The sequence below is a fragment of the Macaca nemestrina genome, chromosome 10, assembly GCF_043159975.1.
Source record: "Macaca nemestrina isolate mMacNem1 chromosome 10, mMacNem.hap1, whole genome shotgun sequence".
Lineage (NCBI taxonomy): Eukaryota > Metazoa > Chordata > Mammalia > Primates > Cercopithecidae > Macaca > Macaca nemestrina.
This window is the reverse complement of record NC_092134.1, coordinates 134,492,947-134,510,032: the sequence shown is the minus strand read 5'-3', so window position 1 is coordinate 134,510,032 and position 17,086 is coordinate 134,492,947. Positions and strand designations below refer to the sequence as shown.

The 17,086-nt window shown below is 39.6% G+C and overlaps 1 protein-coding gene and 1 long non-coding RNA gene across 2 annotated transcripts in view; both read right to left on the bottom strand.

Moving 5' to 3' along the window:
- The window catches only part of LOC105499950 (uncharacterized), a 186,778-nt gene that overhangs the window by 49,914 nt on the left and 119,778 nt on the right, over nt 1–17,086 (bottom strand). The window lies entirely within an intron of this gene.
- LOC139356576 (salivary acidic proline-rich phosphoprotein 1/2-like) overlaps nt 1–17,086 on the bottom strand; it is a 44,005-nt gene that overhangs the window by 773 nt on the left and 26,146 nt on the right. Inside the window, exon 2 of the mRNA XM_071070693.1 lies at nt 525–910. Coding sequence (XP_070926794.1) covers nt 543–910 — 368 coding nt within the window. The 3' untranslated portion in view covers nt 525–542. The remainder of the gene's footprint in view (nt 1–524; nt 911–17,086) is intronic.

Below are 17,086 nucleotides of genomic sequence, written 5' to 3'. Positions count from 1 at the left end.
GGAAGGCAGGTAGGATGAGTTATGCCTTTAAATTTAGCTTCATATTTTTCCATTCCATTAGATACTTTTTTGTCAGCTTAATCATGTGCTTACTGAAAAGAAAGAATTTTAAAAATGAGACACCATTTAGCTGCTGAACGTTCAGGGACCACTTGGCAGGAATACTGGACTGGAGAGTCTGGTGTGAAGTAGGACTGAGCAAACAGTGCTCAGGTAAAAACTTTAAATGGGAGGTCTCTGAGTTTGTGGACAGAAAACAGAGCATCAGAGAGAACAGGGCACTACTTCCTCGTTGCCAACACCATTTAAGACATTATTTGGAATGTTGTTTCTCAACATCAGAATTCCTTAAAGAGTTTGTTAGAGATACAAGGTCTTCCTACCCTACTCCAAAGTATCTGAATACAAATCTTTAGAAATAGGGTCTAGGACAATACTGAGGGCTTTTAGTTGATTCATTGGCACAATAAAGCTGGAGTACTGTAGCACTTAGAGCCCCTTTGAAGAATAATCTGGAATCATACCTGTCATTAAACCCTGGATTACTGGGGAGGCTGTCCCCGGGGAGGCCTGGGTGGTCTGCCCCCTTGAGGAGGGGATGGTGGTCCCTGGGGCTTTCCAGCAGGAGGTGGCGGAGGCTGCTGGAGATTGCCTCCTGGTGGGGGTGGTTCTTGTGGCTTTCCTGGAGGAGATGGGGGACCTTGGGCCTGGTTGCCTCCTTGCAGGGATGGTCCTTGTGGCTTTCCTGACGGAGGTGGGGGACCTTGGGGCTTCTTGCCTTCTTGTGGGGATGGTCTTTGCTGAAGCCTGTCATCTTGGTTTCCATCACCAGTAGGGGGCTTAGGTGGGAGTCCTCCAAAAGGAGGTCTCTGAGGCTTCTCATCTGAGCTCTGATTTGGGTCTCCTCCATCTGTGTGAAGTGACACCAGAAGAGCTGGGTTCAGTGATAGAAGAACCTCCTTTCTTTATACCTCTCTGTCCTTCGTACACAGCCCCTCTCTCCCAGAACGTGCCTCTCAACTACTAACAGCCCTTTTGCTCAAGGTTTTCACAGGCAGAGTTCCCTTTAATCCATATCTGGGTCATGAAAAGTCTCATTTCTTTGTGCCTAGGACAAGTATGTCTATTTTATGTTAGGCGAAAAATAAAAATATACAAAATGGTCTTGAATACGTTAGAATTCCCAGAGACGAGAAAAGAAAAGGATGAGAAACATCAGTAATGCAGCCAGTTATGATCCCAGCTACCTCAATAACTTGCTGACTGAACTCCATGCCTGGGCACCTGAGACCTATGTGAGCACTACAGCTGGTGGCCCAGGCTCCAAGACCCAAGTAGAGAAATACGAAAAGAGAGAAGAGAAAGACAGAGTAAAAGCCCACACAGGATTCACAGAATAGTTTCAGCAAATTTTTATAAGCGATGGTGACACAGCTAAGTGGGGAAATGCACAGAAATGGGACCCAGACCCCAAATTCTTTGCATTTTCAGTTAAGCCATAGAACTCTGGAATGGAACTCTGGGGAAGAAGGAAGCGATTGAGGGGCTCTCAGTATAAGGAGGAGTCAGAATGAGGCCATTTCCCATCTCTCTGTCATCTCCCAGCAGTCACTCCTGGCCTGGGGGAAGAGTCAATCCACTCCTGTTGTCATCTAAGCCAGGCATCTCTGCCATTCAATCTGGTGGCTCTGCTCATGGTCACTAGAATCAAGGTTGCATGAAGATTGCCTATATCTTTAGGGGCACTAATATTAATCAGTTCCTGAAAGGAAAGTGTTGATAAGAAGACACTGGAGAACTGATCAATTTGTAAGCAGAAAAAGACAGTCAAAACAGATTGAGAATGAATTGGGATTTACCTGGTATTAGGGAGGGAGATTGCTTCTGGCTGATATCGGGAAGAGAAGCACAGGATGATGGGAAAAGTTACATCTCAGATCTTTCAAGACTCACAAGTGTTCTACAGGGAAAAAGGACTTCTCACCACAGCCCATGAATCCCCTAAGTTAACTCGTTGTTACGACAGAGCAATAACCATGAACTCAACATGAAAGCGCCCCTTTGTTTCCTCCCTAGGATCCCTCAAGATGTAATGCTAATTTACTTTACACATGCCAGATACCTCAATGTGATATTTTTGATATTTTGCATCCTCATGCCCACCTTCTGTAAATACATTGCTTATGTTCACATGCTTTCTCAATAGGGGTTTGCCAGAAGTAATCATTTCAATACAATCTTACCCATAAAACTCCCAGCACATTGAAATACTGCATGTAGGGGAGAGAAAAATGACAATGATTGGCTCTCATATTTCTACATCTCTAGTTAGAGACAAGTGTTTTATCCAATTCTACATCTCTGCAGTATCTCTGATGTGTGATTTTCTCCATCATTGATGCTGACCCACCAGGTATAGCAAGGCCACCATCATCCCTTTCCACTGAGATCAATATAGGATTTTCACAGCACAACCACACAATGACTTTATAGTATTTTATACTTTAGAATACTTTATAGTATACTTTATGGTATTTTATACTTTAGTAAAAACAGTAAAGTAGTATAAGTTCCAGGAAGCTGGACTTCCCCGAATCTGTCTTGCATTCTTTACTGCATCCTTCACAGCACAGTCATATCCCTCTATAAATGCAAACCTTACCTTCTCATTCCCCTGGTGCAAACTCTTTATTGGATTTTCATTGTACATTAAATAAATTAGAAGCCCTTAGTGTGGAATGAGGGCACAACAGGTCTCCTGATCCTGGGCATGAAAACTCTGCAGCCCCATCTGTGTTTTCATTCTCCTCTCTTCCCCCTGATTACCATTATCACCTCCTAAGCCCCAAGTAGAGTCACCACATCTTCCTCCACTTCTGTTTTACCTTCATTTAAGCTCTGAGCTGGCTCAGGGCCAGCAGGGCCACTGACAGCAGAATCAGCAGCATCTTGCAGGAGGCTCTGGAGGTGCTCCCAACTCTGTGCTGGGAGAAACGAGGCAACTCCCCTTTTAAAGAGGAGCAGAACAATGGCACCTTTGAGCACCACACTGGATGGGCCTCACCACCTAAGAGACTGGGTTCTGCTTTGCTCACTGCAGGTCAGGTGCATCCCTTATTTCTCTCTGGGACTCTAGCCCAGAGGGATGGGTTGGGTTGGATGTTGTTTGCGCCTTATTTCTAAAAGGTACAACTATGACTTAGTTCAAACAAAGGTTTTGAAGGAACTGTGTCCAAGCAAGCAGCACAATGTCAGAATTAAACTTTAGATATCATTAGAGTTTCAATATTTTTGGTAAAACTATTATCTGCTTCCCACTGTACTATTTATTTCTGTTTTTGTGTGTGTGGGCAGCGAAGCTACAGCCAGCAGTGAAGAGGGTCAATATCTCTGGCTCTTTTTATAGCCTATTTCCATCTCTCATGGTGTGTGTACAGATAGTTTCACATTTAGCTAAATTTTTGATGTGATAGAGATGCCCTCTGCTATGGGTGAGAAGTGTGAGGACAGCACACTCCTGGGCACACACAGATGAGAGAAAGCTCCTCCACAGCCTGCTCAGGCTACAGGAATTGTCCAAGCTTCTGTGGATCTCACTCAGCTCAGGCAAGGCTTAGTGCTGTACAATACAGGAATGCTAAAATTATGTATGTTAAAGTATTGTTAGGGCTTATTAATGTAAAATGAACACAGAGACCACGAGAACATTTCCAGACCCTAGAAAACTAAACACACAGTTCCCTTGAGTGAGTCATGTGGTATCATGTCGCTAAGACTTCCTTCATGCTCTTCACATTCTCTAGAATATTCTATAAATTTCACCCTCTACTTCATTTCTTTTAGGATTTATTTTGAATTCCTATCACTGATAATTAAATGGCCACAATTTTAGATTCAAATAAGATAATCAGATACCACCATCAAAGCCTCAATTGCATTATATTGGTTTTCTTGGTTTAGTCAGTATTTGTGGTACCTGTTTTCTCAGATTGATCATCCACAAAGAATATTTTTTTCTACAATATTCTGATGTGTATTCCTCCCCACATTCTTTCTGGTACTTCTTGTTCATATTTTATTTTCTGAGACAAGCTAATTATGTGTATTTTTCTATATATTTCTGGCTGTTTCCCCCATGAATTTGGTGAGATTTCTTTCATTTACTCTTCTAAGTAATAAGATATAGTACTCCTTACTACCTTTGTTTCATTTTTGTTTGTGAAATTTCACGATAAATGTTGTGTTCCCAAAAAGCCCTATCAGAGTCCTGCATTGTCAGCACTTCTTTCAGCCACTGATTCTTCTGTTATATCTGGTAAATCTCTGCTCATCAGTTCATGGAATACACAGGTTAGTCGGTATCACCAGCTGCCATTTACCACTTAGACCTTCTGTGTGTCTTGTGCAATTGTTCACATTTTTTGCATGGCTGGTGTTAATTTCAGGACAGCTTGGTTGGAGGTATGATGGGGGTAGAGTGGGTATGTGACAGTAAATCCTAAAGACAGGCCTCTTGACCATTGTGGATGAGTGAATCCTGGGCTGTGCTGATGAGGACATGCTCTGGCCCTTCTGAACTGTTGCAGGTAATAATACAGGGAGACTTCCTAATACAAAAAGTTTTGCTACAGATAACTTTGCCCTTGCAAGGGAACTAGGCAGATTGGTATTATCCCTCACATAAACATAGACATACTTGAAAGGGGAGTACATTCATTGGCAATTCTTTCTGGCTCTATGGAAAGTGGGTTGGGTCTAGCTAAGCTTCATGAGTTTTCTCTTAGGCAGAGAGTAGTTGCTTGGTCCCAGCAGATCCCACTGTATTATGGAGATTTGTGTCTCTGGTCTCACCAGACACTGTTTTCCATAGGAACTGGGGATGAGCAATCCTGCCTAGGTGGCTTAAATTAGACCATCAGGTAGCAAAGGAATGTCAGAGACAAGGAGCAGCAAAGAGGCCAGGCTGACATTGCCTGATTATGTCACCAACTGAGGTTGCTGCAGGCCTGAGGCAACACAGACTTGTCCTTGGCAGGAGAGTACAGGAAGAGAATAGAAATGTCCCTAAAAGTCACTCATCTCAGGCCCTTTCCCTGACCTTCTCCAGTGTCAGCAATGAGTAAAGTGTGTCAGGATAGCATAAATATCAGCTATGCACTCACCAGACACAACAAAAACAGAAGTGATTGAAGAGCTGAAAAGGACACTGTCTGTGAGTGAGGGTGGGTGGAAGGGAGAAATAGGACTGCTGCAGGAGCTTGGGCACCTAGACATGAGTGGCAGCCCTCAGCACTCCACTTGCCTTTTAATATCCATGTTCATATTCTGAGGTCCTGAAAGAACAGTCTTCAACATACAAAATTTTAGGAAACACAGTTCAACTCTCATAACAGCTCCCAACATTTTCTAAGTCACTAACAGGTGTTCAGTGGTTCAAAAATCCTCACTCCCTTCAGGCACTGCCCTTTAGCAAATGGAGTTGCCTCCACTTGCAACACTCATCCCAAATAGAACCACTTGCATAATCTTTACTAGAAGGTCATAGTTCAGGCCATGATATTGTCTCCTCAAGGACTTTAATATCCTCAGCTGCTCTTGGTAACATTCCTACCCCAGCACATCCCATATCCATTGCCCTCACATCAGTCAGGGTGATCACTGAAAAATAGGAATCAAATTGTAACACTTTTGTGCTTCAAATGCTCTTAGGATTTTCTTCTGCACTTGTAATAAGATCCAAATTTCATGCCTCAGCGCTCTCATACCCACACATCTCTCTATTTTTGAAGACTTGGAAGCTCTGTGAATGGAACAGAAAGCAGAATCGTCCTCAATTTACCGTATTTATTGCATAAACTAACCATTCTGATATAGGAGTTGTGTGTGGGAATTAGGCTTTGCTTTGACTTGTCCTTTATATCAACCTAGGCAGGCACCTACATCATCTCACTTAGAAAATTAAGATAATAGTAATTATGCCTCCCTAATAAGATGGTTCTGAAGATTGAATAGCATACAGTAAATGATGAAGAAATATTTTCTATTATAATCAGCCTAGCTAGGATAGGTGGAAAGAATATGAATACACTAAAATAATTGTGAAATTATATTTATGGGGAATCAACAAAACATTGAAAAATAAAGATGACCATCATAGTTGTGTAACCAAGCTTTTTAGACAAGTCAAAGCAAAGCTGAATTCTCACAACTGCATTATCAAAATGGTTTGCTTATGCAATAAACACAATATGTTGAGGAAGATTCTGCTTTCTATTCCATCCAGAGAGCTTCAAAAAAGAGAGAGATGTGTGGAAAAGAGAGAGCTGAGGCATGAAATTTGGATCGTATTACATGTACAGAATGAAATCCTAGGAATATTTGAAGCATAAAAGTGTTAACGACCTGATTCTCACTTTTAAATGATTGTTCTGACTAATGTGAGAAGTGGTATGGGATGTGCTGGGGGAGGAATGTTACCAAGACCAGCTGGCGGATACTAAAGTTCTTCAGGAGGCAGCATTATGGCCTGAACAATCACCTTCTAGTAAAGATCATGCAAGTGGTCCTATTTGGAATGCACTGTAAAAGTGGAACCAACGTGATTTGCTAATGGGCAGTGCCTGGAAGGAGTAAGGATTTTTGAACCACTGGGGGAATGACTGTCAGTGACTGAGAAAAGGTTGGGAGATGTTATGGACTGATTCATGTTTCCTACATATGTTGAAGACTGGCTCTTCAGGACCTCGGAATATAAACATCCATGTTAGAAGGTAAATGCAGTGCTGAGCATTTTCACTCACCTCTAGGAGCCCATGTCCTGCTTTTCCCTTTCACCTACCTTCACTAACCTCTGTTTTTGTTGTGTCTGGTGAATGCATAGCTGATATTTATGCTTTCCTGACACACTTTACTCATTGCTGATATTGGAGAAGGTCAGGGAAAGGGCCTGAGCCCTTGAGTGACATTTGGAGGCATCATCTGTTCTCTTCCTGTACTCTCCTGCCAAGGGGAACCTGCAGCAACCTCAGTTGGCCACATAATTAGGCAATGTTGGCGTGGCCTCTTTGCTACTCCTTTTCTCTGACATTCCTTTGCTGCCCGATGGTCTACCTTAAGCCACCTAGACAGGATTGCTCATCTCCAGTTCATATGGAAAACAGTGTCTGAGAAACCAGAGACAGGAATCTCAATAACACAGTGGGACCTGCTGGCCCAACCAACTATTCTCTGCCTAAGACAAGACTCATGAAATCCAGCTAGAACCAATTCACTTCCCACAGAGTCAGAGAAGAATTGCCAATTAATAACATATTCCCCCTTCAAGCATGTCTATATTTATGCCAGGGAAGATGCCATTCTGCCTGGTTACCTTGCAAAGGCAAAATGACAATGAGTGGCTCTGATATTTCTATATCTTTAGTTAGACAGAGACAAATGTTCTATCTAATTCTCCGTCTCTGCAGTATCTCTGATGTGTGTTTATCTCCATCATCGATGCTGATGCACTGCACAGCAAGGCCACCATCATCCCTGTGTACTTACTGAGATCAGTATAGGATCTTCACAGCTGGACTTCCCTGAATCTGCCTTGCATTCTCCACTCAATCCTTCACAGCACAGTCGTCTGTCGCTATAAATGCAATCTTACCTTCTCATTCCCCTGGAACAAATTCTTTATTGGATTTTCATTGTACATTAAATAAACTAGAAGTCCTGGGTGTGGAATGAGGGCGCAATAGTTTCTCCGATCCTTGGGATGAAAACTAAATCACACACATTGTGTGCCATGGCATTAAAACAGTGAACACATAAAAAATTAGGAAGAAATCACAGGTGGTAGAAGTGATGGGGGAGACAGAATGGGCTCTCATGTACTCTACTGCAATAAGACCAGTGAGGAATTGTGAACACATAAAAAATTAGGAAGGAATCACAGGTGGTAGAAGGGATGGGGGGAGAGAGGATGGGCTCTCATGTACTCTACTGTGGTAAGACTGGTGAGGAATTAGACATTTCCTGCCATGTCAAGTCTGGTCTATGAACTTCCTTGTTTGTTTGTTTCAGGCAGTAAAAAGTTAACAGTGACTAAAATGATTCAATTTATTCAAATGCCATGACATTAGATCAAGGTGGTCATAGCTCTAACTTTAATATACCAATAAAATAATTAGCCTGCAGTTTCTGATTGTGATGTCTGTTTCTCAAGGTTTGTGAATGTGGCATCTGAGGACCATGAACACATTGTAAGAACATCTAGAACCTCTTCTCATTGATGCTTCCAGCAAGGTTCCCTCCTCCTTTATCCCAAGTTAGCCGGCTGCCATGGAAAAATGTTTTACAGTTTCTCTGCTTCCCTTGCTTCTATAGCACAAATTGAAATTTTAAAAATTATTTTCTGATTATTTACTGATATTCCAGTAATCTTAAGGACAAAAAACACAACAAATGCAAAGAAAAAGAAAGAAAGAAAGAAAGAAAAAAGTCCCAGAAACTGAAAGTATACTTATAATTTCCAAGAAACTGAGATGGGTTTCTGTTGAATATATACAATTCTATACCTCTTATCCCCAGAACGCTCTCTATCACATTTGCCCTGTTTTAACAGTAATCACTTCTCTCCCTCCCCATGTTTCTCACCATTCTTTAATGAAACCCAAATGGATTTCATCAAAGAGGCAGCATGATTCTAATGAGCAAAGCATTTGGAATCTCAGATTTTAGTTAAGACCTAACTCTTTTTCATGCTATCTCTGGACTGTTAAAAAGCTACTTTGACTGTCAGAGCTTCAATTTCCACATCTAAAATGAGAATAATCATAACAACTACCTTAGAGGGTGAAGACTAGTGAGATAACATACATACCAAAAACCTTGCAGAGATTGGCATGTCTGCTTCTCAAGCAAGGAAGATTCAATATTAGAAAACTGCCCTGTGCCCACTGACAGCCTCAGATAATTCACTAAGAAGTTCAGAAAAATCAGAACAGAAGGGTCTCACCATAACCACTACCAAGTTGAGCAACCCACATTCAGTTCAATCCCATTTCTCTGGCTTCTCTCCTATTGTCGTAGTTGAAACCTCCCTATCCCTATCTCTTAACCTTCCCTCTTGATTCTGAACCACATTGCCCAATCAAGGATTTTGCTTCTGCATGTGACCCTTCTTCACCTTCTGCTTCTTACATCTATGGTCTATGGGATTATTTCAATCAGCAAAAGCCTGCTGAAACATCACCCATTTCTACAGAGGTCTTCATAAGACTCTTAGTGCTTTTTTTCTACCATATTATTTGTCTGCCATTTTTATTGTAAAAATTCTTGAAATATATGTATGTGATTATTTCCCCATCCTCTCATCTTCAAGTTTTTCTTACACACATTATAGATGCTTTTGTTGTTTCCACTCCAAGTTTGTCAAGGTTATCTATGGCCTCCATTCCACTCATTTCAGGAGTCAATTCTCAGTCCTACATCTCCTGTGACCTCTCAGCGGTTTAGCACCATTGATCCTACCCTTCTTTTGGGAATGCTTTACCAATATCTTCAGGGACCTCTCACTCTCTCCTAGGTTTTCTCCTACCTCTGCCTCTTTCCTCCTACAGCTACAAAGTTACTCTTCTTCCAACTCAATTTCATCTTGGTAAATAGCATCTACATCCATCTAGTTAATTAAGCCAACTAAAATTTATTCTTGAATCTTCTCTTTTCCTATTACATCACATTACATCTAGTCAAATATGCTATATTATCATGAAGTTCAACCTTCGGAATAATTTCCTACTGCAGCCAGTTTAACCACTTTCATTTCTATCAGCCCATCTAAGCAAGCCTCATCTGCAGTTTAAACCAAATAGTAGTTCTATTTATTTCTCAAAAGTCAATTCCCCACAGTAATTATTTAAAAATTATGTTACTCTTCTATGTTTTCCAGTTGATTGCCACCACTTTTACTCGATAAGAACAAACTCCTAATTTTAACTATGGCTAAAGTCCTATGTATTGAGCCCTAACTGTCTCTGGGATTGGGGACTGCTCCATACTTAATTCATGCTGCTATGGCCACACAGGTAGTAGTCTTCTTTTTACAGCAGAGGTTAGGGAGCAGTATGTCAAGATTTTCTGTTTATTTTTTTTTTATTTTATTTGCCAAAAATATGTGTTACAAGTTCAATTCTGTTAAATAGATTACATAGAGCTTAAGTCACAGCTTTAAGGTATTCATCACTATAATGACAAACAATGTATGTACTAACTGATATCTCACTATTCAATCCCTCTTCCCCCTACACTTCCAAGTCTTCATTGTCTATCATTTCACTCTGTACACCCACACAAACACATTTTTTATCAACCACTTGTGAGTGACAGAGTGTTATATTTTATTTTCTGGATATAGCCTGTTTTTCTTAAGAAAACAACCTCTAGTTCCATCCATGTTGCCGCAAAATATGTGGTTTTATTCTCCCTTTATGACTGAGTAGTATGGCATTGTGTATATATAATCACATTTTTAATCCAATCATTCATTGATGGGTACTTTGGTTGATTCCATATGTTTGTTACTGGTAATGTTGCTACAATAAACATACAGGTCAAGGTATGTATTGGTATACTGACTACATTTCCTCTGGGGAGATGGGGAGATACCTAGTAGTAGGATTATTTAATGGAAATGTAGTTCTAGTTTAATTCTTTGAGAAATCATACTGTTTTAATTCGAAGTCCTACTAATTTACATTTCCACCAAGGGTGTATAAGAGTTCTCCTTTCTCTATATCCTTACCAACATCTGTTGTTTTTTGCCCTTTTAATCATAGCCATTCTGATTGAGTGAGGTAAGATGATATCTCATTGTGATTTTCATTTGCACTACCTTAATGATTAGTGATGTTGAACATGTTTTCATTTACTGTTTTGCCATTTGTATGTCTTTTTTTTTTTTTCAAGAGGGAATCTCGCTCTGTCACCCAGGCTGGAGTACAGTGGCGTGATCTTGGCTCACTGAAACCTCTGCCTCCCGGGTTCAAGGATTTTTTTTTTTTTTTTTTTTTTTTAGATGGAGTTTTGCTCTTGTCGCCCAGGCTGGAGTGCAATGGCATGATCTTGGCTCACTGCAACCTCCACCTCCGGGGTTCCAGCAATTCTGCTGCCTTAGCCTCCCGAGTAGCTGGGACTACAGGTGTACACCACCATGCCTGGCTAATTTTTGTATTTTTAGTAGAGACAGGATTTCGCCATGTTGGCCAGGCTGGTCTCGAACTACTGTCCTCAGGTGATCAGCCCGCCTTGGCCTACCAAATGTATGTCTTCTTTTGAAAGACAACTACTCATGTTCTTTATCTTCTTTTTAATGAAAATTTTTGTTGTTGTTGAGTAGTTTGACTTTCTTGTATACTCTGCATATTAGTTCCCTGTTGGATACACAGTTCGCAAATATTTTCTCTCATTCTGCAGGTTGTCTGTTGACCCTGTTGATGATTTATTTTGCTATGTAGACTGTTTTTAGATTAATTAAGTGCCATTTGTCCAATTTGGTTTTTGTTGCCTGTGCTTTTCAGGTCTTACTCATAAGTTCTTTTCTGAGCCAATGTCCAGAAATTGTCTTGTATTATTATATATAGATGTTTTACACTTAAGTCTTTAATCAATCCTGAGTTATTTTTCTATATGAGAGATGTGAGAGATAGGGATCCAGTTTCATTCTCCTGCATATGACAATTCAATTTTCTCAGCATCAGATATTGAAACAAGTGATCTTTCCCAAATGTACATTCTTGTCTGCCTTCTCAAGGATCAGTTGCCTGAAAATATGTTGCTTTGCTTCTGGTTCTTTTATTCTGTCCCACTGACCTATGTGCCTATTTTCATACCAGTAGTATCCTATCTTCATTACTGTAGTCTTGTATAATTTGAACTTAGGCAATGTAACACTTCCCAATTTGCTCATTTTGCTTAGGATTGCTTTGGCTCTTTGGGCTCCTTTTTGCTTCCATAAGTAATTTTGGATTACATTTCTAATTCTGTGAAAAAATGACATTGGTATATTGATAAGGATTGCATTGAGGCTGTGGGTTTCTTTGGACACTATGGTTTGCCTTCTTAATATTCTTCCAACATACCAAGTTTGTTCCTACCTTTATCAGACATGTGTTTGCATTTTATTCAAACGTGTTCAAATCTTACCACATTAAAGTCTTCTTTGAATACACAGAACCCCTTATTCTTCTTAACCTGCTTTATTTATTTATTAAATCATAGTCACTATGAGATAGCCTTATTCAATATTCATACTATCTAATACTAACACTCTTAAGTAGTTCCTACCACATTATATCAGGATTGGTTTGTGTGACCAATAAAATGTGGCAGAAATGGTGGTGCGGTTACCACTGAGATTAAGTTATAAAAGAAACTGTGGCTTCATCTTTTGTTTTTCAATTCCCCCCCTCTCTCTGTCTCTCTGTCTTTCTCTCTTCCTCTGTCTCTCTCTCTCTCACATCACTTGCACTGAGAACACCCAGCTGCCATGTGAAGATGCTCTATGAAGTGAGTCTCTAAACATCTCTCTCCTTGGGCACAACAGAGAAGAAGACATCTAGAGAGTAGAAGGAGAACTCTCCCACCCCCAATTATTCAGTCCTCTCCTGACCTTTATAACAAGCTCTTCTGCTCCCAAATTGATTACAATATGGAGACCAGAGTGGTGAGTGACAGACATTTATCTGCCCCCTCCTAGTAGGTCCCGCTAGAAAGTCTGGTCTCTTTGGTAGTGAAATATATATATTTTTTTTAGAATGAGGAGGTTTTCTTTGCTTTGTGTTCATGATTGTATCCTACAATCACCAGTGTAACACTACTCTATATCTGAGTCTATGTGTTAATTATACTTACATTTACTTCCTTGCAAACTCCCACGCCCAACCACAAAGTTAATAATTATCTGTTTTCTCAATTATTTGCTTTGTTTTAAAAAACATCTAAGTCTTCCTTCAACTTCCAACAGACCTGCAAAATCCCTCCTAGTACAATTTTCCTCAATCTCAAATGTCAGATAATTGGCTTTTGTCCTGGAAATTCCTATTTCTCCTTTTTAAGTAGGATAATGTATATCCTGAGTTACTATCTTGCTCTTGGTTTTCCTCTTCTCCTGTGAAATACCCGCTAGCTTAGCTTCAGCATATGAGAAGCAAAATATTTCAAGATTTTTCATGTCATCAGATGGGTTATGTTACCTTCACACTTAAATGATTACCTGACTGGATACAGGGTTCTAGTTTGAGTGTTATTTTTACTTAGAATTTTTAAACCCCTGCTGCACAGCAGCAACAAGGAACCATCTTGCAAGCAAACAGAAGCTCTCACTAGACACTGAATCTGTTGATGCCTTAATCTTAGACTGGCTAGCCTACAGAATGGTAAGAAACAAATTTCTGTTCTTTAATGATGACCCAATTTATGGTCTTGTCAGAGCAGTAGAAATGAACTAACACAGAAACCCATCAAATAAGTAAACACACATCTAAAAACAAAAATGAAATGAAATGACAACAAGAAAATACTGTTGGACTGTCTTCTGACTTCTATTGTTCCATTTAGATTCTGATTCTCAATATCTTCTCTATGACTGCTTTTCCAAAGCTGAATCTTCAGGATCTTTCTTATCATGAAGAGTTAATTAGATATAAGTTGATGTGGGTCCTTCCCATTCATTGTGTTGGGCACTCTGTATTTCAAGAGGGTCTCCTATCCTGGGTCCTGCACTTTAGAGGGTGCTCTGCAAAAACATCATAATCAAAAGCATTGTTCATTCCTTTTATTCTCATTAGTAAGTACTTTAAAAGTTCAGCCATAAATAAAACATAGAAATTATAGCAGTGGGTACAGGCTGAACTAAATGTTTTTCCAGGCCTGTGGGAGCAGGTGAAGAACTGAAAAGAATACATTCTGTGGTACCAGAGAAAAAGTGGAATGCTTCTCTATAAATAGAGCCAGCTGAATAAGACCAAGTAGTGCATTATCAAATCCTGGATAACTGCCTCCACACACACTACTGAAACAAAGTTGAGAGGAGTAAGGTTACCTATCCTGTCTACGGGAGGAAAACATGGGGGTCCCAAAGATGCTGACATTCTAATGAGTATATTTTATATAAAGATGAAAAGAAAAATAGGACTGGGGAATTATGTGTAAATGTGTTCATGATGTAGAAACAAACTTATTTACTCAAGAAAAGAGTTTTTCTTACCTCAACTGTTAAGGTATCAGGACAAGTTTTACCTTACCCATCTCTTATGACTTGTACCTGAGTTTATTTTCTGGACCTCATTTCTTCTGACTTTCTTGGGAGTAAATAAATGTATAAGTAAATAACAAAAAAGTGGTAGAGTACAGTAGGCAAGAACATAGGCTCTGAACTGACTGCCAACTATACCACTTATTACCATTCTAACAACTTTGGCATATGTCTCAGGCAGCTCACCTATAAAATTGAGATGGTAGTAAACAATATTCTTACCTAATAAGCTGGTTCTAAAGATTAAATGGCATACAGTAAATGCTTAAGAAATATTATTATAATAAATCATGGCTACACTGTGTTCATAGAATAATAATACCCGAAATAATTATGAGATACATCTTTATGAAGATAAAACATAATGTTAAAATATGTACACCAGTATCATAATTTTGCAGCCATGATTTTTAAAAGAAATCTATGCAAATTTGAATTCTCAGAGACATTTTTGTTTCATTGCTAATTATATCATAAGAATGTTTAGTTGATTCAATGGGCACAAGGATTCCGCCAATTCACACGAACCCCTCCCAGACCACAGGGACTCAATGCAATTCACTCCATCACATCACAAGTCCATCCACTCTCTTCAACTTCATCTCTCCTGGGAGACAACCCTTTTGTATTGCAGACAAGCTAGTTCATGAGGAAGTTGAGGAAGATTCTCCTTTCTGTCCTATTCAAAGAATCTCCCACTCTTCAAGAAAGGGAAACTCATAGAGATATGAAAGAGTTGACATATGAAGTTTGGATCTTATTACCAGTGCAATAAAAAAACACTGGTGTATTTGAAGCACAAATGTGATATGATCTAATTTTCACCTGTAAAAGGTCACCCTGGCTATTGTGAGGAGAGCTGATGCCAAGAACATTATCAAGACCCAGTTAAGGTTCTTAACATCCTCCTGGAGAGAGAATCATGGCCTGAACCACAGCCCTGCAGTAGAGAATATGCAAGTGTTCATATTGTGAGGTATGTAGAGGTGAGTCCACTGGATTTGCTCATGGACCAGGCCTCAGTGAGAGAAAAGCAGACATGATTCCAATATATTTGAACAACAAAATGAAACTGCTGTCATTGACTGAGAAGATATTGGGTAGTGTTATGGGCTGAATTCTGTTTCCACTTATTTATATGATGAAAGCCTTCACTCCTGGTTTCTCAGAATATGACCAGGTTTCTCAGAATATTTGGAGGCAAGGACTGAAATGTGTGGATTAAGTTAAAATGAGGCTGTTATGGTGGCACATAGTCCCATCTGATATGTGTCCTTATAGGAAGAAGACATTTGCATACACATAGAGACACCAAATATGCATACGCACCAAGGCAGCCCCTTTTGAGGATATAGCAAGAAGGCAGATGTCTAGAAGCTAAGAAAACAGGCCTCAGAAACACTGAACCTGTTGACACCATGATCATGGTGAAACTGAATAAATGAATTTCTGTTGCTTAAGACACCACTCTGTGGTATTTGCTTAGGCAGCAATAGCAATATATTTTTGGGGGAGAGAGGTTTTAGGACGTTGAAATCAAGAACACTACTTGAGACATATTAACTTGCAGCCATTTTAGAAAGCAAGTGAATTACTGAGGGCTTCGACTCATCTACAGGTGCCTGAGCTGCTGCGAGAGTATGATTCTTGCTTTACCCACCCTATCTCTGTCTTTCAACTCTTTGGTAACCTCTGTTTTGATTGTTTCCCATGAGTTTACAGCTGATGTTTATTCTTTCCTGCTACACCCATCTCTTTCACTCTTTGCAAGCATAGGAGAAGGTCAGGAAAAGGCCTAAACTAATTGATATTTAAAAGCATCTCCTGCTGTCTTCCTATATTCACAAGACAAGGAGAGTAAGGCACATCTACCCTGCACTCCACTCTGTTCCTTCTCTGACCTTTTCTCATACTTGAAGGGCTACCATAAATTATGTATGCTGGCTGGATTGAACATCTGTTTTCTACTGCCAAGTAATGTCTGGTGAAACCAGGTACAAGATATCCCAAATATAACAGAGTAGTTGCTATGCCCAAGCAACAACTCTCTGTTTCAATTAATACACATAAAGCACAGTTACAACTGTTTCAGTTTCCACATATACAGAGAATATCTGACAAGTGATAATATATTCCCCCTTCAGAACATGTCCTACTTATGCCAGGGAAAAAACAGAAAACCAAGAGTGTGCCTAGTCACCTAGAAACTGCAAAGGTATCTATACAAACCTTATATTATGAAATCTTCATGTAATACGTTGGGTTTTAAAAAATTCATGAAAAATGCATATTGTATTTAAACAACTGTGCATGGATTTTAACATTTTTTGAACCAAAATGAACTCAGACTGTCTTGTTATAACATGTCTGAACAGGATCTACTTCATAGCATTAAAAAGTCTAAGACAGCAGTTGAAAAGAGCCCTTATAAGACCAACATGAACTTTGCTCAAACTATAGCAAATATATACATCAAATTCCTGGTGAAGCTTGGGTGGAAGAATGGCGAAATCACTGATAATTTACAAAAAATTTATGGGGACAATGGCCAAAAAAATAAGGAGTTCACAAATAGATAACTCATTTTAAGAAGGGATGAGATGATGTTGAACATAAAGCCTTCATCGGCCAACCACTCATATTAATTTGCAAGGAAAAAATTATCTTTCTTATACCCTAATAAAAGAGAACTGGTCATTAACAGTACAAACAATAGCCAACACTGCAGACTTCTCAACTGTTTCAGCTTGCATGATTCTAACTGGATAACTAAAGTTGAGAAAAACTTTCCAT